Here is a 23,174-nt window from a genome sequence, read left to right as displayed (position 1 = left end):
GCTATTTGGTATGATTATGCAAGGTTGTTAGGTTGAGAACTAAGAAGAGTTTCTTTTGGTTATGAGTCCCAATTTTCAAACTTTTTCTCCTTGGTTCTTGAAAGTTTACTTGTGGACAAGTAAAGGACTAGTGTGGGGGAGTTGATGTCTTGCATATTTGCATTGTTTTAACCATTCATTCATAAGCATTTTCATCATATAGAATAGGATTTAGACATGTTTAGGTTGCATTTTGCATGCATAAGTCTCTATTAGGTACTGGAGTGCCAAGTGAGGTTATTGGAGACATTTGGATGCACTTGGGGCTCAAAAGATGTGAAAAGGAAGATGATTGGACGAGAGGAGCCTGGAGCGACCTGCAGAGGTCGCTGTGAGACCTCGCTCCAGCCGGAGCGACCTTGACGACCAAAGCTGGAGCGACCACTCCAAGTCGCTCGGCTTTACACGGCTCGAAGACGAAGAAAATGCCTCCGGAGCGACCCCTCGCAGCGACCACCAAGGTCGCTCCCGAAGCCCAGAGCGACCTCTCGGAGCGACTGGCCGAGGTCGCTCCGCGTTATCTGCTGCACGATTTTATTATTTTTCAAGGACCTTTTTGCAATTGTTGTGCACGTTTTTGCACTTGGAAAACCTAATGTTTAAGTACTATGTAGCCACCATTGGCAATCTATCTTTTATCTATTGGATACACAAAACTCTCTCAAGAAAAAGCTCTCTTTTGATTTGATTGTTCTTGTGTTCTTGTGATTTTCTTTTCTAGTTCTCTATATGATTCATCTGAAATCCACCATGGGTTTAAGAGGAATCATGGAGATTAGTGAGTAATCACCTTCTGGATTCATGGGTTAGGGTGATTAAGGGTGATTAGGCTAGTTCTAGGATGTTTTAGGTATAGATCATACTTGTTCCTTGCTAGTAGAGTGATCTTAATGCATCATTTGAGTAGGCCACTCAAAGGGTGATCTCTAGGCATTTCCCACCCAAAAGGTGTTTGATGAAATGCCTGAGTCAACTCTCCTAGGCTCTTAGTGTACTTTGCCAAAGATATTTGTTGTTAAAGATGCTAAGATAGCTAATAGACTTGTTAGTAATGATTGCTTGCATGTTATTCAACCAAAGACATTTGATGTTTGAGACATGTTAGCAAATGAGCATTCATCTAGACATAGAGCTTGCTTAGAATTGTGTCTAGGCTTAAGGTTAATAGTTTGATTGATTCATTTGTCATCCTTAGTTCGAAACTTGATCACCCAAGGTCTGAAATCCCTATATCCATGAGTTCTCCTTTCCAATAGCTTAAAAGTATCATTTTTATTGCTTTGCATTAGCTTTAATCATTAGTTTAGAAATCATCAAATCACTGGCAGCACTTAGATTAGGCAAATACTTGCATTCTCACTGCTTTGAGTCCCTCAGAACTGGTTCGACAAACAACTTCTACTATACTATCATTTGACTTAGGAGCCTCAAAACTCCTAACATCAAGATCTAATCCCAAAAAGTTTAAGTTATATAGTTGGAGATAGTTCAACAATCAACATGTGGACAGATTCTTGGATTCCAGATCATCCACCACGACCGCCAACACCTATTTTGGAAAGTAACCTAGATGAAAAGGTTAACAGCTACTTTAATGCTACATGAAACGATTGGAATGAAGAAAGACTTCGTCAATTCATCATTCCAGAAGATGTAGAACAGATTTTAGCATTAAAGATAAGTGTTAAGGCAATTAATGATCTGGTTGGTTGGCATTACAATGAAGATATGATCTACACAGATAAAGTCATGTTACTGGCTAGGAATTCACATTCCTAATACTAATAACCCAACACCTATTCCAGGTAATCCTCAACTGAAACACAAGATATAGAAGACACATTTACCAGCTAAGATCAAGCATTTCTTATGGAGATCACTCTCAAAAGGTCTCGCTACAGAGAGTAATCTGAGAAGAAGACATGTGACACAAGATGCACAATGTAAGAGATGTTGTCAAGAAGAAGAAACATAAGAATATCTATTCTTTGAATGTGATTATGCTAAATGAATTTGGAGGGCATCATACTTCATGAATTTGACAGTAATGGGATTGACTGCTACTTAGAAGAAAAGATAAAAGCATGTTTATTAAGTTGTTCATCTAGTAGGTTGGCTCATTTACAAGAACTCCCAGTATGGATACTATGTCGGACATGGAAGAGTCGAAACATTCTGATATTTCAACAGAAGCAAATCCACTGGAAGTCTATAATGGATTATGCTCGTAATGATGCTACAGAATGGAAACAAGCAGGTGTCAGTTCAGGGCTGTCAGAATGGTATAAAGGAACAAATAAGAAGAGAAGGGTATTGGACACGATCACCAAAGGAGTGGATTAAATGTATTATAGATGGATCATTTGTGAATACATTAATAGAGAGTACTGCTGGATGGATTTTTCGAGATGAGAATGGAGTATTTAAAGGAGCGGCTCAAGCTATTGGCAAACTGAGTTATGAATCCTTTAGAGTGTGAACTGCAAGGCATACTAATGGTAATACAACATTGCTGGTCCATGGGTTTTAGAAAGGTCATCCTGGAAAATGATTGCAGTAAAGAAATAGACATTCTCAATGGTAAAACATTACATTTCAGCTTATATAACTGGATCAGGGAGATCAAATGGTGGGTGAATTGTTTTGATGAAGTTCGTTTCCGGTGGATTTCAAGGAAAGCAAATAAGTGTGCTGATAAGCTTGCACGAAGAGGGCCTTTACCATCAGTTTTCTTTATTTTTCATAATTATGTACCAAACATGTTAACAAATCTTCTACATGAAGATTATGTAAACTCAAGTATTCATTAATAATATGATATAAAAAGACAGTTTTAGTAAGAAAAAGTCAAATTATTTCTTGGTAACAAACAAAAGCAACACAACAATGTGAGGGTCAATTGCAAAAGTTGGATTATTGATTTATCTATTTATACACATGGTTTGAACCTTTATGATGAAATCCAATTTCTAAAAAAAATATAAAATAGAAAATATATTCGCCATTTGAAAGGCGGTTCAAAATCTAGTAATAATTATAAAAGGTATTCCACCAAAGACATAACATTTGTTAGATATCTGTTCGTTCCGGTTTATTTATTTTTGGTATTTTGGTTTATAAATAATAAACCATATTAAAACCATATATATTTTGGTTTAGTTCGGTTTATATATTGTCGGTTTTTGATTTATTCGGTTTTATACCAAAAACTCATAAGTATATTTATCTTTTATAAGATTTTGTGAATTCTACTTTATATGATTAAATATCAGCTTTAAATTTAATATAATACAATGACATTTTAGTTTTTAAATAGAATATATTATATATATATATATATATATAATTTTACTGTTTAACAAATTATCAAACATATTTAGTTAATAGTAGTAATAGTATTATAGAATAAACATAAGAAATATTAGTAATCCATAATCTTATTAAATAACTAAACATTAACACACATATTTGTTAAAAAAGGTAAATTTCTTTTCTTGTTTAATTTGATAAAAAATAAAAATAACTTTTACCTTAATATAAAATATTAAATTACTAAAATCAACATTTAAGTATGAAGACCTTTTTTGACAAATAGTACGAGGATTATATCAATAAAATAAATTATGTATATATTATTAGTTATATTACATAACTTAAATATATTTGTATCATTATATATTAATTAATCAGTTTATTCGTTTTATATACCAAACCATATTTATATATCGCAGTTTTTTGAAAATAACATCATTTTAGTATATTTGGTACTACTAAATGAAAATCATTTTTTCTATTTCGGTTCAGTGTGGTTTTAGTTGGTTTGGTTTTACGGGATTATACACTGTATCAAAGTTGACGAAAAAAAGAAAAACGTAATTTTAAAAATATTTTGGGCGAAAATTTAATATCAATCAAAACCGAAAATCATCTTGAAATTTGTTTGAAATCGTGGATAATCCCGCGAGCGCGAGGCGAGGGAAATCTCACTCTCAAGCTTCTTCGGCACATAAAAAGTCTCTTCCTCTTTCTCTCCAAAAGAATCGAATCCCTAATTTCTTCTTCCTCATGGATTCGATTGAAGCACCCTCCTTTTCGCTAGGGTTCGACCTCGATGCCGCATCGGATCCCAAGCCTGGTTTAACCGGAGACGAGGAGCCGGGACTTACGGTCTCAGATTCCGATCTGGAGCTTGGACCTGGTAGTTCAAGCCCGGCTCTCAAGCGGTTGCGACGCGGATTCAGTGATATCAACAAGTGTTCTGCGGAAGATGATGGCACGGAGGATCGGGATGATGACGACGACGACATCGAGGAGTTCTCTTCTCCAGAAGGTAACTTACGATTCTTTGAGTCTCAATTCCACTTTTACTTGTTATGTGTGAACTGGCTCATGCTTAAATTGCTGGATTCGAATTTGGAGCACTGCCACGTCTCTGATGAAGTAAATTACCCTTTTTCTATCACTCTTTGTGCTTTATGTTCGAACTTTTCATTTGATTGCGTTTGAGAAACTTTAGGCTTCTTGGATCAGAGATATGTTTGATATTGAATGATTATATAGAAGCTATTGAATCTAAAAGAGCTGATGCTAAGTGTTGCAAAACCGCCAGTCTCCTGAGCTATCAGCAATTAAGGTTGAATTCTTAGTCTTGGAATGGATTTGTGTGTTGGTTGTGTGCTCGATGACATAAGATGTTGTTATTATGAATACATGATAAATGGTATAGGACAGTATACGATGATTACATGATGGTTGATGACGATGATGTGTTATGACTAAAAGATGAAAACTTAATGATTGCATTTGTTGAACTCTTGTAGATAGAGTAGGTTTGGAGCTTTTTCAAGCTGATAAATCGAAATTGGTTTCACTGCATGGTTCTTAGGTTTGTGTGCTTGATTATGTAATAATGATTCATGATGAACGAGATTGTATATTATATATGAGGTATACATGATAATTGATGTGATATGGCTCAAAGATGAAAACTTGATGGTTGAATTTGTTGAACTCTTCTTGTAGATAGTGTTGATTTGGAGATTTCAGGCTGATAAATCAAACTTGTTTCTGTAGGATTTCTTTTGTAGATGAAGTTCTTAACAAAACTCTCTCAAGTCTTGTTCTTGTTATATTTCTCAAGTCTTCCATCTTTTGTTGGTTTCATCTTAATTTACGATCTGTGTTGCTTGCTTACATGTAGATGCACCTGCATCAACAAGAAGTCATTTCTCTAGTTGCAGTTCAAGGGTCTCACTTCGTGGTTCTGGGGTTTTTACTAACCAGCCGTTTTCTATCTCTCGGAGCCTGGAAAAGAGAAAGCGGTTGGATGATGTTCCTGTATCTACTGGCTCTGGGATTACTTCTGTTGCACCACTGTTTCAGAGTTCAAATACTAGTCCTCTGCGAAGGTTCCAGCTACTGGAATCAGATTCTGAAGATGACCACCCATCCAAACGCAGCAGAGATTCGTGCCGAGTAACCGAAACTAATGATTCATCTTCTAAGAGAAAGGAGCCTGGATCTCTGCCATGTACTGGAGATCTGTTGAAAGATTTTCCTCCGGTTGGAGTTACAAAGACTCAAACACCAGCTCAGCGAAGGTTCCAGCTACTAGATTCTGATTCTGAAGACGACCACCCATCCACTCGCAGCAGAGATTTAAGCGGAGTAACTAATACCAGTGATCCATCCTCAAAGAGAAAGGAACCTGGAAATATGCCAACTCGTAGTCCTCTACGAAGGTTGCAGCTACTAGATTCAGATTCTGAAGATGACTGCCCATCCACCAGAAGGGATTTAAGCCGAGTAACTAAAACAAATAATTCATGCTCAAAGGTTCAACCATCTGTTGCAAATAAACCAAAGAGAAAGGAACCTAGAGATTTGTGGAAAGATTTTTCCCCAGCGGCAGTTTCCAAGATTCAGACACCAGCTCTGGATGATGTTTGTCAAGACTATTTTAGCTCGATCAAGAAAAGCACTAGTAGCACAGCTCAGAAACAAAGCAGTGCTGTGGCAAGTAGTAGCAATAGTGGATTGTTTCAGCAAAATGAGCATTTCCTGGATTCTTCCAACCCTACTCCTCCATCTCATCGTTTCTTCTTGCACAGTGATCCAAGGATCCAGAATTTAGCCCGGAAGCGGTTACCAAACTTCTTTCCTCTGGGGATTTTAAATGATCGAGAGAACCGGCGAGAGGAGTGCCTTATTGATTATATGTGCGTCATATTTCTATTCCCTTTCTTATTTTCATACGTACAGTCTTCTTTTTCCAAAGAATTGACATATATTTCCCAATGCTATTGTAGGAACCAATTTGGCAGCAACGGGAGTTCTAAAACCGGAGTTTCTAGCAGTAAAAGGTGCAGAGGTGGGCAAACAAAGTCAAAGGTCTCGAACTCCAAAGCGAGATCTGCAGTTCCAAAGGATGCTGGCAAAAGACGTGTATCAGCTAACACTGGTAGTGCAGGTCACTGGTTTACATCCGCAGAAGGAAGGAAGGTCTGTTTCTCTTTCCACAATTAAAGAAAGTTACACAGGAACGTGAATGTGAATGGGATTGAGCTGTTAAACACACACACACACACACGCACGTGTTTTTAAGCATGGGAACTAAAGTTTTATGTTACAGAACACAGACAGGACAAGAGACGTCTGAAAAACTTCGTAATATCTGATTTTGTTTCTTGCTCTTGTAGGTCTATATCTCTAAAGGTGGACAGGAGTTCTCAGGTCAAAGCGCATATAGATGCTACAAAAAGGTTAGCATCTACTGAAGCTGGTTTATAATATCTGATAGTGTTATGGATACACCTTCTCTGTGAACTAACTCATAGAACTGTATTTTGTACCACAGGAGACTGGAGGCGGATTTAACAAGTCCAAAAAGAAACGACAGCCAAAGAAGAAGGCGAAGAAGTGAATAATTGAAGCCATTTTTTTCCCTTGAGGATACCACAAATTCAAGCTCTCTTTCACAAAGTACCTTTCACATATCTTCTCTACCTTGTCTTATAACACATCTGCAACCAACAAACTCATTCTGTAGAATCAAAGACTGATGGGTTTCTTCTTTAGGTGCTTTCAGAAATGACTCCTCTGGATATCGACTGTCGTGCTATGCTATACGAAACTCCAACACCTCGACGGCTCGACACTTCAAAAGGGTTAATGCGTCTACTTTAAAGCTTTCTGTCCAATTGTTTTAATTATGTCTTTCTTTTGTGAATATGTTGGTTCATCATATATATTTCTGGAAAGATTAGATTCATCAACTCCATTCCCAAATAGTTTTATATACATTAGCTCTAAGCAGAATAATCACATTGAGCTTTTCAAAAGTGGACTACATACTGTAAACAATCTCAAACAATATTATTTACAGATATATTGCATACTGTAAACAATATTATATCTTACAGATTGTATTTGCATATTTTACCAAGGGAAATCCATACTTACAAAATGAAAGGAAGCTCAAAGTCCCCCACCGATGGCTTCATTAAGCCAAAGAATATCCAGAACTGCGACCAATCTCATCGGCATGAGCAGTGGTGACGTAAACTGCATCCGCTAGAGAGCTGTGTCTTCGCCCATAGAAAACGTAAACAAGCACTCCGATGAACAGCCACACCGATACACGAGCCCATGTCCCAGCTCTAAAACATCAGCAAGACAAAAATGTCACAGATGAAAGTAAACTCATTGGGTTAGTAGTACTATCCACAAATCTGGTGTTACAGAGGCATACTCACCCAAGGTTTACCAAGAGATACATGTTTATAAGAATGCAGAGAATAGGCAGAAGTGGAACAAGCGGGCAAATGAAACCTGTAAAAAAGAAGAAGGAAAAGTTCATATTCCAACAAAACATCGCTTTTGCAAATACTAAAAACAAGCAGTACCTCCAGAATGCCCAAAACTGTGTCTGGCATCATCCTGATCAATGCAACTAAGCACAATCAGACCGGAAAGAAGTAGCAATCCACCAACACCGCAGAGAGAATACCGGAGGAGTCTGGATATTAAAATGGAATTTAATATTCTCAGTAGAAGACATAGCCTCATCAGGTACATATACTATTTTGATGAACTAACCCTGGCAAGAGCAAGCTTGATGCTACATAGCTTATCAGGAAGTTCCCAATACAAATGAACATAATGCTCCAACCAGCAAGTTTCCTTCTGTTTTCTTTACTGATAACCCCTACAGAATCGATAAACACATGCGAAAGTGGAGATGATCAGCTAATGTATAAAGTTTATGCAGCTTGTCTAAAAGAATGAATAGAGTAACTTACAACCCCAGCGAGCTTCTTTCTTCTCCACAGTTGAATCATCAGGTTCGCAAAGTAAAGGTTGTTTGCCACTACTAATGGAAGTGCCGACGTGACTGGACAAGTTCTCTTCATTACATAGAAAGGGAACAGAACAAATCCTCTCTTGAAGAGACGAGGGAAGAGGTACCTGAAGGGGGACGTCTCTCTTTAATCAAAAGTCTCTTCTACTGGTGAAATCAAACTAAAGAAGAGGTTTACTACTTCCAATCTTATCACTTACCTCGTCAGGAGGTACATATCTTAGTATCAACACAGATATTGCAACCATTGTAAACGCAACAAGTGTTCCAACACTCACCTACACCCAACTCTGAGCTCGTCAAACAACAGTTACAAGCAAAAATGGTTAGTTTAGCAGAATCCATAATATATACCATTCCCGCTAGTTGTGAAACATCCATAAAGAAAGCTAAGACTGCCGCACAAAAACCAGTTGTAATGGTCCCTTTAACAGGAACTTGCGTGCGTTGATTCACCTCTGAGAAAAATGAAGGCAACAGACCATCCCTAGCCATTGCCATCAGAATCCTCGGCTGGAAAAATTAAAAAAAAAAAGCTCTTTTGTGAATAAGGTGGTTTCCACAAACATTTCATAGTTATATCCACAGATCTGACATTGACTCTTCATAGTTTTACCTGAGGGAGAATGGAGCCCATCAGAGCAGAGCAGAGAGCCATGACCGCGCCTAATGTTATCAAATACCTACAAAAGAAAAGAAGAAGAAGCAGATGGAAGTCTTGAACAAGTCATTGATAATAAAACAGTAAACTCACGCAGCCCATTGAATGCCATGAGTAGCAAAAGCAGAGGATATTGGGGTGTCAGGGTCCATAGCATAGTAAGGCACTAAACCAACAATAACTACAGACACCATCATGTACAGCAAACAGCATAGCAGGAGTGAAAGACCTATACCGAGCGGTAAATCCCGCTGCGGATTTTTCACCTGCCGTATGAAAAAACATCATCAATGCACTGCAGATGAAGGCAACTACAACAATATATATATCAACAGACCTCTTCTGCCATACTTGCAACTGAATCAAATCCTATATAAGCAAAGAAGACTGTAGCAGATCCAGCAAGCATTCCATCAACACCGTAGGGAAAATACCTAGGGGAACACACGAACGATACTATGTTTCACATATAGCTTAAAGATGTATGATGGTATAAGTGAATGCTCAACTTTTACCCGGATGGAAGTTGATAACCAGGCCAACCTGTCTTGAAACACAGATAGCTACCAGCTACGATGACAAATATCATGACAAAGACATTTACTGTTGTTATAATTCCCTGAGCAAATGTACTCTGCATATAAAATATATTTCACTTTCAGGACACAGTTTGAGCTTTGTCCAAAACATGTAACTGATTATCGTTATCGTTTGAAAAAGGTAAACCTCCTTTACTCCGGTGCATAAGAGGGCTGTTACAATGAAGACTAGTACAGCAGCACATGGGTCAACAACAATATCTAGTCCCGGGATTTGATGACGAGCTAATATTGCAGGCAGACAATCTTCTCCACCGAAAATCATTGCCTATCCACATAAAGACATGATATTAGAACGTCATCACATAATAAACAAGACAATTGAGGAAACCAACTCAAACATCCTTGTTTAATGCAAGCAAAAGGGGAAGATACCAGATTTGGAGATATGCCACGAGCAACGGTTGAACCACCAATGGTGTATTCAAGAATCAGTGCCCAGCCAATCAACCACGCAACACTGCAAGAACCCAACGTCCATCAAATACAAAAAAAGGTAACTCTGAATAAGTAAAAATGAAACGTTTACCCTTCACCAATGCAAATGTAAGAGTAGTGATAGGCACTCCCAGCTGAGGGGAAACGACTAGAGAGTTCTGCATAGCAAAACGCTGAAAGTGCTGCAGAAACTCCAGCTATGAGAAAAGAAAAGGCGAGAGCAGGTCCTGAATGCTCTCTTGCCACTGTTCCCACTAGTATATAAACCCCTGCCCCGATTGTTGACCCAACACCTACCATTGTTACAAACCACAACTCTTGGATGTTTAGTGAAGAACATAACCAACTTCAGAAGATATCATAGTTACAATGAAAGCTTCAAACTTTTAACAGCTAAAAAACACTTAAGAAAAAAAGCTTTGAACTTTTGACAGTTATAGAAACTACAAAACTTTTAACAGCTAATAAAAACTTGAAACAGTAAAAAGGTAAAGCCTTTTAAAAAAATAATCTGTAAAACCAGATATTACAGACACAAGTATCAGATTAGGAAATTCATAAACAAGAATAAGATCGCCTTGTTCCTGAGAAGGTGGACCAGTTCATAAGAAAAAATAGAGTTACCAACTGCAATCAAGTGAGGAAAGGTCAAGGCTTTGGCGAGTTGCTGGTGATGATGAGAGTCGGCTTTGTCATTTGAAGAGTCTACTTGTTTCCTTCGCACCAAATTTCTGATACAATTCCATTGATGCTCACCACCTTCCTTTTGCGTATCCACCATGAAGCCCATTTCGTAAACAACACAACAACGTTTGGGAGATATTTTTCTTGCTGACATACATTCCTCCTTAGTAAACCTTATCTAAGTGGCTAAACCAATAATTAATCTAAACCCTATATTATTATAGCCTTAACCACCGTTTGATATTTGAGTTGATTAAAAATACAATTTTGTTTTATTATATGCAGTTATATACAAAAAGGACATTTTCTTAGTATTTCAATAAACATTAACATCATTCATATTGTGTGGTTGACACTAAATCAATTAATTTATGTAAAACCAACTTGGCCAATCTCTTTTATACTAAAAGGGGCTCAGATTCATCGACCAATAGGAGAAAAGATTTTTACCACGTCAGACGGGCTTGCTTTGGCTGGGCTTCGTTTGGTTACTGCCCATATCAGACAAACAGACAGGGAGTGGACTTAAAAGTTTAGTCTCAGTTTGCTGTAAAGCCCACACAATTAAACGACAAAAAAAACCATCGTCATCTCCGCAACCGCTACGTCTTCTTCGCTTCGATCCCATAGAAACTGATTTCTAATCGACGATCCACTTTTACATAATCAATACTCCACTTTACTTCGATCATTCAACTTCTTCTTCATGATTTCGTTTCAGATCCCTCTTATCCTCCTTTATATACTGATATTCTTTCCTCTGTACAAATCAAAACCCTAGAACCGCTCTAACCTCAATCCATGGCGATGAAACCGATGCACAGGGGATGGGTAAAGCTCCGATGCAGAGCAACAATATTTACAGCAACGTGAAAAATGTTTTCCAGAAGAACGACTTCAAGAGTGGAGGAGGCAACATGAAGGTTAACAATTACAGTGGCAATGTTGTTACGAACAAGGAGCTGGGGAACAATAATGATAATTTGGCTGTGTACAAGAGGTTTAAGACCCCTGCCTGCTTCGGAGATGCTTCCGAGGAATGAAGTTCTTGGCGGCTACATCTTTGTTTGCAACAATGATACCATGCAGGAGGACTTGAAACGTCACCTCTTTGGTAAATTCCAAATACACCATATCTCATGTCTTCTATTGAAACTCGGATTGCAAAAACAGAGAGTTTCTGCTTGGGTTTAAATAGTTTTCCTTCTTACATTCCAAATAATTCTTGTGTCATTTTTCCAGGTTTACCTCCAAGATACAGGGACTCTGTTCGGGCGATAACACCTGGATTGCCTCTGTTTCTGTACAACTACACCACTCACCGGCTGCATGGCATCTTTGAGGTTTGCTCTCTTCCTTCTTATGCCCCCTATCATAAAATGGTTTTGGCTTTACCCTTCATTGATGATTTGATTTCGTTTTATTCTGTGATATTATACCTGGTTCTGGCTTTAGGTAGTTACATAGATGATCATAGTTGGATCTGAGTTTCTTAGTAAACTGAATATTCACTTTCATAAAGTGATTAAAAATAGTTGATTCCAACTTTGTTTAGTTTAGTTCTACTGACTTTCAGAGCAAAAACCAGCTTCAGATACTAGAAAAGTATTAAACCTGTAGGACTACTATCAACCTTTCAGATTGAACCCACTTAATCTAAATGGCCGAGGCAAAGAGCTTTGTCCATTTTCAGGGCATAAGATATGATGTCATTGGGAGACTTAAATCCTACAAGCATGATTGGAGCAGTGGTTTCAGATCTGGATTAAGGTATGTTCATATCTCCTCTCTTTTGCTTTTACAAAAAGTGTTACTGCTTGAGAGAGATGAGATTGATCTAAAAACATATTTTAACATAATTTTTTTAACTCTATATATGTTTTTAGAAATAATGTTCAGAAGGTATGTTAAAGACCATATGTATGAATCAATAGTGTCACATTGTTGATGAAAATGTCAAGCGTTTGTAATGGAAGTTTTATAGAGTTTGTGATGATTAGTTTTCTATATTCAGACAGTTATGCAAATTATTTTAAAAGATATCAACTAAAATCTTATTAGTAGTTCCGTATTTGTTCCTATTTTGTTGCTTTAATCAATTTTCAATACATAATATTAAATCCACCGAAAAGGTGGGAGTATACAATATTATTATTGATTTGTATCGATTACATGAATTGATTTTTTGATTGCATTGTATATAGAAAATTGTTCTGTCTATTAATATTGTTTGTTTCTGATGGCTGTGGGTATTGGGTTATGCAGGGTGTTCAGGAAGGAGAAGATAAATTGAGTTATATTTAGTTATGTAGAGCATCATGTTTCACAGTGCCTTGAACAAACATGAACCAAGATCGCTTGGTCTCATGGAGCCAACATAGCGAAACTGATAAAGAGGAAAGAAGGCTGATCATCAGTAGGACACAAGGATCGATGACAATATGGCGACGCTGGAGACTTTCACCCTACAGGTAAAAGCGTTGTGGAGTGCTTTCCAGACAAACAATTTAACTTTTGGTGCTGCTTTGATGTTCCAGACGTCCTTATACCAGTTGGTTTGATGATTCTGAGAAGTTAGGGACTCTTGATCTTTGCATTCCAGCGCAGAAAGATACCCAGATTTAGTGCTATAATCTCCTAATGGAATCTTAAGCCACACCAGTCTGTCCGGAGCCCCAACCAAGCTTGGTTTGATGATTCCGATACTCTGTTACTCTGTTGGCCATCGCGTCCTATAGCCATTGTAACATTAACAACTTGGCCAGCTTATTTGAAGAAGCTCCTCGCTGGAGGAAAACAATAGTAAAATCAATGGAAAACTTTCAAAAAAATAACCAAAGTGTGTGTGTGTGTGTTTTTTTTATAACCATAGGTGTGTTATAGTTGTATATCTAATCTTTGACAATTGGTATACGAGATTCCAATGTTTCAAGTGTGGTTCCAACGTACAAGTGTGGTTCCAATGTTTTCTGGAAATGGTGACATGTATTGTTTATTGTTCTAAAAGTATTGTCTTTATTAAGTTTATTCAAAATAATTATTTTTTGGCATCTATTGAAAATAATTTACAGCTTCAGAATTTAAAGATTATTGAAATTTATTGGTCATAAAATTAGCAGATTTCAATATTCAAAATACTTACACATTTATGAATATATATATATATATATGTATATGAAAGTAAGGTTATTAACCTATTCTTTAAATAATAACTTAAAATTAAATCAGATGATGTATAAAAAATATATTATATACATAAAACAATTAAAAAATAAAAACTTAATAAATATATAGTATGTGAACTCTTAAAAAAGTTTAAACATGATTATTAAAAGATTTTTTTTTATTATTAAAAGATTAATAGAAACTGTAACTATGTTTACATATAAATTATTGATATTCCAAACAAAAAAAATATCTTTCAAAATATTTCACTCTAAATTTTCCAAATATTATATCAAAACAAATAAATGATATAATATAAACAAAAAAGGATATAATGATGACAAAAAGATATAATATAAACAAAAAGTTAATTTATTTTAAAACTTGAGGTTTAATTTATACTCCTTCCATTTCCAAAACAGTAAAATTTCTATAACTTAATAATGTTAGCGTTTTCATATTTATTTAATTTACAAATATGTCATTTTTAGATTTATATATTTTGGTGTATGTTTTATGTAAAAATATGAAGAACATATGATTTCACCGTATGTGTAATAATTAAATTTTATTGATACAAGTTCTATATTGTTCCTATTCGATTATATGGGGTACTAGGTGATTCTCCCGTGCTCATGCACGGAAATAAATATTTACAAATAAGTACTTTACTTTGTTTGTTTATATGTTTTAAGTAATATTTTATTTGTATGTATAAAAATTGTATTAAATATTTTTATGTTTTAAGTATGATATTTTGTATTATTTCAACTTTTTATTTTTTATTTATTTTGAGTTGTATATAGACGGTTAAATTAATGATGATTTTTCTCATTAGGTTAAAATTATCGTATTAGTAGATAATTCAGTTTATCCTCTTATATTTGTAAATATATTTCATAAAATTTTGCATAATTTGATATATCTTATTTTAGAAAAATAAAAAAAGTAAATCAGATATTCATTAATAAACATAACTTGTAAAATATTGAAAATTTATTCACGTATATGAATATATGCAAAATAGATACGTCATAATAATTGGTTGATTTAGTTGTTCATATTTTGGTTGATATCATTACTTGCATTTGGTATATTGGGCTATATCATTTTTTAATCATAATGTTTTGGTTATAATTAGACTAAAATAAAACGATTTTGCTAATTACATTATTTTTAGTTTACCTTAGGTTCATAAATATATTATGTATAATTTATATATGTTTTTGATAAAATATATAAGTCTATATTTTAAAATTTGATAGATAATTTATATATGTTTATGTATAATCAATCTTTTATATTCTAGAAATATTATTATCTTATAGAAAAATGTCTAAATTATTTTATTAATATTATAAATTTTCTTTTTCTTATAAATATTTTAATACAAATTTGATTTAACTGAACATTAAAATTAAGATAAAAATATTTTTTTTATTTTGAATTATATTTAAGAATGTGCATGTATATATTTAAAATTATAATCTTAGGTACATTTTCCTATCTATTTATTTTAATTAAATATATTAAATCAATATGTAAAATTGCTTTATTGTCAAAAATTAAAATTAAAAAATATTTATAAAATCTGTAGATATATATAAGAAACTAATGATTTTACGATTTAATTTGATTTTATGATTTTTTTTTAATAATTTTCTAAAAATATGTATATATTTTTGAAATATTTTTAATTTAAATGATAATCCGAAATTTGAAATGCCATAATTGAATATATTTATTTTAATGATGATTTATGAGTTATTACCATGTTTAAAAAAAGTCCAAAAATATAAATCGACAATAAATGTAATATATGAGTTATTACCATATTTTAAAAATTTTACCGAAAATATAGATTAGCATTAAATATAATTTTTCATGTCATATTAATCTTTAAAACATGTCATCAATTTTAGTAGCCATGTCACAATTATTAATTTAGGTGTTTTCCTGCACCATGTGTAGTGATGAATTTTTTGAAAGTTAAATTTTATATTTTAAAATGTAATTTATTAATATTATATATTTTATTACTTTTACCAATAATTAATATAAATACCATTAATTAAGCATAAAATTAAGGGAAAATATTTTTTATTTTAAATTATAGTATTTAAGAATATATATGTATATTTATAAAGTTAAAATCTTAGATAAAAAATTTATTTATTTCATTTGGTTAAATGTATTAAATCAACTTGTACTAAATTACTAAAAATCATATAAAATTGTATAGTTATCAAAAATTAAAACTAAATAATATTTACATAATTTGTAGATATCTAAAAGAAACTAATGATATTACGATTTAATTTTTTTTTAATTTAGAAACTTTTAGATAATAAAATTTTTATAATTATAAAAGTAAACTTATATAATATTTCGAAATTCTAAATGTCATATTTGAATATATTTATTTTAGTGATGATTTATGAGTTATTACCATATTCTACAAAGTTTACAAAAATATAAATTAATATTAAATGTAATATATGAGTTATTGCCATATTTTACAAAAAATTCCAAAAATATATATCAGCATTAAATGTAATTGTCCATGTCATATTTAACTATATGACATGTCATCAATCTTAATAGCCACGTCACAATTTTTTTGTGAAAACGATTGTAGAGAAGACATGTGGCAAAATCACTTCTCAAATATAGACTAGGGGATACAAAAATGCAAAAGCATTTTAAGTGTAAAATGAAAAATAACATCAAACATTTAAAATTAAAAAAAAATTAAATATATACTTTACTGTGAATATAATATTTTTATACATTAATTTTTTAATTTATATTTATATTGTGAACATATATTTACATAAGTTTTTTCAAAAATTAATCTAATCGAAATTTGATATATTTTATATTAGCTCAGCTCGGAACTGCATGGTGAAGTTTTTTCTAACTTATAGTGATTATAAATTTCTAAAGTATTAATTATATTTGGATTTTTTACACATATTAAAAAAATATTTTAAATTTTGATTATAATTATTTTATTTCTACTTCACCAAATATAACTGTATATATAAACTAATAAAGGATAACATTAAAAGCATAAGCCGCGCGTAGCGCAGTGAAAAGATCTAGTATCGATTAATATTTCAGGAGAACTCTCCAGGGAAGAAGCCATAAATACATTGTCTTTTTTTTTGTCATCTTTGTTTCTCATTAACTAAAATGTATAAAGACATCTCTAACAATAACACTAAATTTAATGTAAAAATTATATCAAATATGTTATTTTTTATGCCATAGTTTTTTATCGTTTTAAACAATGACACCAAATTTTATATCAAAAACTAACACTAAAAATAATTTAAAAATACAAATAATATAATATATTTATGTTTATTTACAAAAATACAAATCTACGAAGATTCCATAGATTTGAAAAGTTGATAGATTTTTAATGAATTGGAAAGTCTTCATGGGCTTTAACAAACATGTGCATACATATTTGTAGAATCCATATAACTTTTATAGTTGTCATTGATTTTCAGAGGCTCACATTGATTTTTTTATTGTTTATGTAAAGTTATTTTATAATTTATATTTATTAACTTTAACAGGTCTATAAAAATATATATGGTATATCAATTTTTATGGTATTAACTTTTTGAAAGACGTATATGGAAAAACTGGGTTTTGTTTTTTAATAATTTATATGGTATTAACGTTAACAGTAAGGTATATAAATATATATAGTATATCAATTTCTATTGTATTAACTTTTTATAAGACATGTTACATGTAAATGAAATATTTGGGTTTTGTTATTTTATATCAATTTCCATGGTATTAACTTTTTGAAAGATATGTTAAATATTCTATAATGTCATCGTTCAATCTTTGTCTTTTTTTGTTGACATAATGGATTTATGTCTTTATACTATGGCATAACTTTTTGAAATAATTTTGTTATCCAAATTTTGAGAATACTATCTATAACTGAGTTAAAGTGTGAAGAATTATTGTTTCAATAACACAAGAGTTTAATAGAATTGTAAAATCTTGAAATACTCAACTTTTTGAATAACAAAAGATTCTACAATGAATTACAAAATCACTACACCAATAACTAAAGATTTAAAGAGAATTATAAAATTATCACACCAATAAAAAAAGATTTGATTAAGACTTTAAGAATCAATAAACCAATAACAATAGAATCTATAAATTCTTCAAGTCTTTAAAAGTTATTCTCCCACTAATATCTCAGGAAAACTCTCGAGGGGGAGAAGTCGTAAATATATTACCTTTTTGTGATATTTGTTTCTCATTAACTAAAATGTTTAAACTTATGTTATAAATGCATCTCTAACAATGACACTAAATCTAATATAAAAATTATATCAAATTTGATATTATTATGTCATTATTTTTATCATCTTTAATAATGATACCAAATTTACATAAAAAATTAACACTCAAAATAGATTAAAAATACAATAATATAATATATTTATGTTTAACTACAAATCTTGTAGTAATTGAACTATATTATTAAAATGTGTATTCTAAAGATTTGGTGCAGTGAATAGTATTACATTAAATTTGGTGTAACACTATTCACATTACACCAATTTTAATAGAATAGTGTCAGTTTTGGTGTTTTGTTAGAGAATTACACCAAATTTAGTCTTTTGGTGTCTTGTTGGAAATATCCTAAACAATAATCCAACCAACAATCATTTACCGTTGAAACTTGAAAAGAGATATAACCATCATTCTAAAATACGGTCTAGGCGCCCGCCTAGGCGCTATACGGTAACCGACCGTACTGTTTTTTAAGTTATACAGTGTTTTACACGTATTTATCAAATTCGGACGCATAATGGCATTTAGACAAACGTTATGCGGTTTATGCGGACGCCTAGGCGGATTTTAAACATTAATAATTAAAAAAAAAATAAACTATTAATATTAATATTACATTTTATTAATTTTATTATTTATATTAATTTTACTTATTTTATGTATTTATATGATTGTAGATATTAGTTTAATTGTTGCAAAATTATTTTAAGATTGTTATCTTTATATATTTAAAATGGTTTTAAATTTTGTAGTTTAAATCTATTTATATATGTTAAACTATATATTTATACATAAAATTGTATTGAAAATATATTTTTGTTTAGTTTTGTTTCAAACTGATGTATATATATTAATTTTATACTTATATTTTGTATAAAATTATATATGTGTATATGCCCCGTTTAAACATCCACATATACAGCTGGGTGTTATACATTCATCTAGCACACAACGAACACCTAACGCACTTCAGAGTACTTGATATAACACATAAAGGCTATCATCACAAACCAGAAAAACCTTAAAATTATATACTTCGATAATATATTTTCCTTTGAGAATGCATAGTTAAGTATTGAGCATGAGTTTCTCACTAGCAAAGAGATACTCTAACCAATCAGGATATCCAGTAGCTAAATATGATTATAACTGATTGGAGTTGATCACATTTAGTGAAAAAGCCTCTCACCAGTAGAACGGGCAAGACAAGGAAACATCACCAGTAGTGTTTTGATTCACATTTGATATATTGAAAACGTTCTGCTGAAAAGTACATTGCCACCCGAAGATAAAATATTCTTTTTATTGCAATTGATGACATGATGTATAGCAGTAAAGAAAAATCTTCAAGTGAAAGGGATGTAAAGGGATATAAGCTGTGCTAGATGCGGAGCTTTGGAGGAATCGATAAACCATATATTTTTCGAATGCCATCCATCATTTTAGGTTTGGGCGCTCTTAAGGATACCATCAAATCCTGCTATTTTTTCAACTAATTATCTCTTCACAAATATGGATCATCTTTTCTAGAGAATTCTCCCGAAAATGGATGATCACCGGTTTGCATGGATACTATGGTACATTAGAAAAATAAGAAATAACAAAGTTTTCAATAATCTGAACATAGATCCTAGGAAAACACTTAAATTTGCAAAAACAGAATCAACAATTTGGGTGAGGCACTTGAACATACAAAGAGCAACACATCAGGTAGAGGTAACGAACATACAGTCAATTCAAGGCGATGGTGTTTTACAGATAGTTCTTGGAAAGAAAATGATTTATTTTCAGGACAAATTTGGTATAGTACTCTAGAAGGTTTTGATGGTTTGTTGGGGGTGGCACGAAATGTCAGGGCGAGTCTCTCTCCTCTTCATGCGGAGGTAAAAACGCTAGCTACTTTGGGCAATGGAGTGCATGAGGAACTTACGACAGTTTCAAATTACGTTTGCAACCGATTGTTCTCAATTGCTGAAGATGGTTTCAGAACCAGAAGAATTGCCAGCTTGTGCAAATGATTTGGAGCATTCATGTACCACAAACGCAGAATACTAATGATATATGGTGTTTTTATACATCATTGTATATATGTTTAATAATTGGTTTTCAAGTCTTTATCGAGTCTTTCTAGTCCTTTTCGAGTCATTACAGGTCTGGAGTTGCACTGGATGGGAGATGGACATGCTGGAACAAAAGAGGCAGAAAACAGTGCAGTTTGGTGATTTTCACCAAGAACAGTCTGATGATTGTTCCTGATCGAGCGGAACAACCCGAGTGATTGTTCCAGCAGCAGAGATTTTTATGGAAACCACTATTATTTCGGGATTTGCCCTAATTATCCTCTTTTTCTCTTCCAGCCGCCTGTGGCTTTGATATATCATATTTTCTGTTTTCTCATTATCATTCTACGCTATTCTAGACACAAGAAATCATTGGAGACTTTTAGATTATTGGATTTGCTTATTGTAAAGGGAGAAGGCTCCATCTCTCTCTCCATAGAGAAGATTATCCTGAACCCTCTCTTTGTTTCTGTTATTTTTATGAAGTATTATTCAGTATCCATGTCTTTGATCTCTTGTGTCATGGCTGAGTAGTCGGCTAGCTTGTCTAGGGTTCTAGGGTGTTAATTTCGTGAGCTAAACATAGATAAGTGAATCATTTGATTGTCTTCATTCATAACCGTTCTTATTGCTTGCATTAAACTGGCCGCTTAATGTTAGATCATAGGTTTAACCTGTTCATTAACCGTGTAATAGGTTGCTAGAGCTGTTTTGAATGAGCATTGCATCCCTAATCAGCGAAAGTAGATATTAGGGTGTTCTGTGAACCTATCGGACCAGATCTCTATTGCTTGCGATCGCTTCTCACCTCAACGACAGTTAGACAGTGAGATCGATCAGCATAGGGAGCAGTACCACGACAGTGGGCTGTTTTACTTGAGTGATCCGAGTTCTAGACTGTTCTTATTAGCACTTGAATAATTGTTCAGCTCACAAGTTTTAGCACCCGATGAAGAAACCCTAGGCTGGCTTTTCTTTAAATTGAATTTACATTTACATTATTTGCTGCTTGTCACATTACCCTCAATCAAAACCCCATATTGTTTTAGCTTGATATTGATCCCATAAAAATAAAGTGTAATAGTTGGCTTTGTGGATTCGATCCTAAAGTGTTACATCGACATACCATTCGATTGTGGTAGTGTGCACATTAGGTTAATTGGTGTGCGTGAACACGAATATCAATTTGGCGCCGTTGCCGGGGACCATCTTTTTTTACCTTTTATTTTTCGGTTATTTATTTAGTCTAAGACCTCTAACTTGCTCTTTTCTCTTTGTTACAGGAGATCGCAAGGTTTAGAAAATCATAACAGACAACAATCAAGGCCAACCAACACCATCATGGGTGATCACGGCCAACAGAATGATCTCGCTGCAGCAATGCAACTGATGCAACAGCAGATGCTTCAGATGCAGCAGACCATCCAAGCTCAGCAAGCAGCTGCAGAACAATCTGCTCAACAGGCTGCTCTCGCGCGGCAGGAACAAGCAGCGCAGACTGTTCCAATCGGGGAGAGAAACCTTCCGCGGAACATTCCTACTACGCGCTCTGCCATGGTTCCTCCACTCTGCACCAGGCAGGACTTCGAGATCAAGCCTTCTTTGATTGATCTGGTGCAGAGAAAGGTGTTCTCTGGTCTCTCTGCAGAAATTCCAATGGAGCATATTGAGAATTTTGAAAAAGTCTGCAGTTTTACTCGTGCGAATGGTGTGCCACCAGACTACATCAAGTGCATGCTATTCCCATTCTCTCTTGATGGAAAAGCTGCACGGTGGTTGAACTCCCTCCCTACCGGCTCTCTCACTTCATGGGAACAGGTCCGATCAGCGTTCCTCAACCATTTCTACTCTAAGGCGAGAACAGCTGCATTGAGGAACAAGATCACCTCATTCAGACAGCTTCATGATGAGCCTTTTTGTGACGCATGGGAGCGCTTCAATGACTACCAGAGAGAATGCCCTCACCATGGATTTGATGATGATTACCTCCTGGGCATTTTCTATGATGGGGTGGACTGGAAATACCAAGGTGCTCTAAACTCTTCGAGCAATGGAGACTTCATGACTCAGACCACTGATGGAGCGCTCAAGCTGATTGAGAACATGGCAGCTAGCTCAGCCAATGAGAATCAGGAGAGCAACCACTCCAAGAGAGGGAACAGTGTACACACCCAGAAAATTGATGAGCTAACAGCTAAGGTCGATCAGCTATTGCAGAACAACCAGACACAAGGATCTGGATATCAGAACACCATCCCGCAGAGCAATCAGCAGACTGTTCCAGCCGCGAGTGCTCCGACTGCAGGGAACAGTCCACCAGATGATCTGAAAAATCTGAACATTATGATGCAGCAGATGCTCCAGAGCCAGCAACTTCAGGTCAAGGCACTGAATCAGGTTACCACATACATCAACACCAGGATGGACAGCATGTTCACCGAGCTGAATTCAAAATATGATACTGTGAGCAACCACATAAAGAAGATAGATGTTCAGCTTGCTCAAACTGCTGAAACTGTTAAAAGACAGCAAGAGATCATTCGTGGAAAAAGTGTGATGAATCCTAGGGTTGAGCATTGTAATGCAACCGAGCAGAGACGTGATAAATCTGAGGAAAAACAAGCGGAACAACTGTTTGCTGAGACTGTTCTGGGCGCAGAACAGAGAACAGAGCAGTCTGCCAGCTCTAGAGTGACTGCTCCCGCGACTGCTCCCGCAACTGCTCCCGCGACTGCTCCCGCTCCCGACGGATCTACTGATATTCCACCAGTGCGAGTTTATGTTCCTAAGGTTCCCTATCCGATTCCACCTAGACACCTGAAGGTATTGCCTAA

General features: G+C 34.1%; 2 protein-coding genes, 1 non-coding gene and 1 pseudogene across 5 annotated transcripts; 2 read left to right on the top strand and 2 right to left on the bottom strand.

Moving 5' to 3' along the window:
• The first annotated feature begins 3,956 nt into the window (after nt 1–3,956).
• LOC108854120 (uncharacterized) lies at nt 3,957–7,379 on the top strand. 2 transcript variants are annotated; one of them, XM_057007500.1, is made up of 6 exons: nt 3,957–4,369; nt 5,240–6,257; nt 6,348–6,540; nt 6,738–6,800; nt 6,896–7,020; nt 7,127–7,379. In XM_057007500.1, exons 1-5 carry the CDS (start codon nt 4,105–4,107, stop codon nt 6,959–6,961), a joined length of 1,605 nt encoding a protein of 534 aa, XP_056863480.1. In that variant the 5' UTR covers nt 3,957–4,104; the 3' UTR covers nt 6,962–7,020; nt 7,127–7,379. The 2 variants fall into 2 exon arrangements, with proteins under 2 accessions (XP_056863480.1, XP_056863479.1); XM_057007499.1 differs by having other exon boundaries at nt 3,958–4,369; nt 7,117–7,379.
• LOC108854118 (cationic amino acid transporter 3, mitochondrial) lies at nt 7,341–10,980 on the bottom strand. 2 transcript variants are annotated; one of them, XM_057007498.1, is made up of 15 exons: nt 10,721–10,980; nt 10,188–10,389; nt 10,034–10,118; nt 9,786–9,926; nt 9,575–9,693; nt 9,397–9,493; nt 9,153–9,325; nt 9,015–9,081; nt 8,753–8,911; nt 8,599–8,676; nt 8,340–8,523; nt 8,137–8,245; nt 7,944–8,056; nt 7,794–7,869; nt 7,341–7,697 (listed from the first exon to the last, which is right to left on the bottom strand). In XM_057007498.1, the coding sequence occupies exons 1-15, from the start codon at nt 10,932–10,934 to the stop codon at nt 7,541–7,543; spliced, it is 1,974 nt and encodes a 657-aa protein (XP_056863478.1). In that variant the 5' UTR covers nt 10,935–10,980; the 3' UTR covers nt 7,341–7,540. The 2 variants fall into 2 exon arrangements, with proteins under 2 accessions (XP_056863478.1, XP_018483129.1); XM_018627627.2 differs by having other exon boundaries at nt 8,340–8,505; nt 10,721–10,978.
• Nucleotides 10,981–11,330: 350 nt separating this feature from the next.
• Nucleotides 11,331–13,817, top strand: LOC108848871 (B2 protein-like; annotated as a pseudogene).
• An 8,389-nt stretch (nt 13,818–22,206) lies between these two features.
• On the bottom strand, nt 22,207–22,313 carry LOC130512121 (small nucleolar RNA R71). The gene has a single exon (XR_008945682.1). It is a non-coding gene; the product is annotated as a small nucleolar RNA R71 (small nucleolar RNA).
• Between the last annotated feature and the right edge of the window lie 861 nt (nt 22,314–23,174).

This window comes from Raphanus sativus, chromosome 4 (genome assembly GCF_000801105.2).
Source record: "Raphanus sativus cultivar WK10039 chromosome 4, ASM80110v3, whole genome shotgun sequence".
Classification (NCBI taxonomy): domain Eukaryota; kingdom Viridiplantae; phylum Streptophyta; class Magnoliopsida; order Brassicales; family Brassicaceae; genus Raphanus; species Raphanus sativus.
The sequence above is the reverse complement of the archived record's forward strand: the minus strand, read 5'-3'. Positions and strand labels throughout refer to the sequence as shown.

What these genes read in the sequence shown, in the direction of transcription:
- LOC108854120 (XM_057007500.1), top strand. Translation starts at nt 4,105, where the DNA reads ATGGATTCGATTGAAGCACCCTCCTTTTCGCTAGGGTTCGACCTCGAT. An exon ending in GGAGTTCTCTTCTCCAGAAG is followed by an intron (nt 4,370 to 5,239) that starts GTAACTTACGAT and finishes GCTTACATGTAG; the next exon opens with ATGCACCTGCATCAACAAGA. An exon ending in CATATAGATGCTACAAAAAG is followed by an intron (nt 6,801 to 6,895) that starts GTTAGCATCTAC and finishes TTTGTACCACAG; the next exon opens with GAGACTGGAGGCGGATTTAA.
- LOC108854118 (XM_057007498.1), bottom strand. Translation starts at nt 10,934, where the DNA reads ATGTCAGCAAGAAAAATATCTCCCAAACGTTGTTGTGTTGTTTACGAA. An exon ending in TCCTCACTTGATTGCAGTTG is followed by an intron (nt 10,390 to 10,720) that starts GTAACTCTATTT and finishes TAACAATGGTAG; the next exon opens with GTGTTGGGTCAACAATCGGG. An exon ending in TTGCAAGTATGGCAGAAGAG is followed by an intron (nt 9,326 to 9,396) that starts GTCTGTTGATAT and finishes TTCATACGGCAG; the next exon opens with GTGAAAAATCCGCAGCGGGA.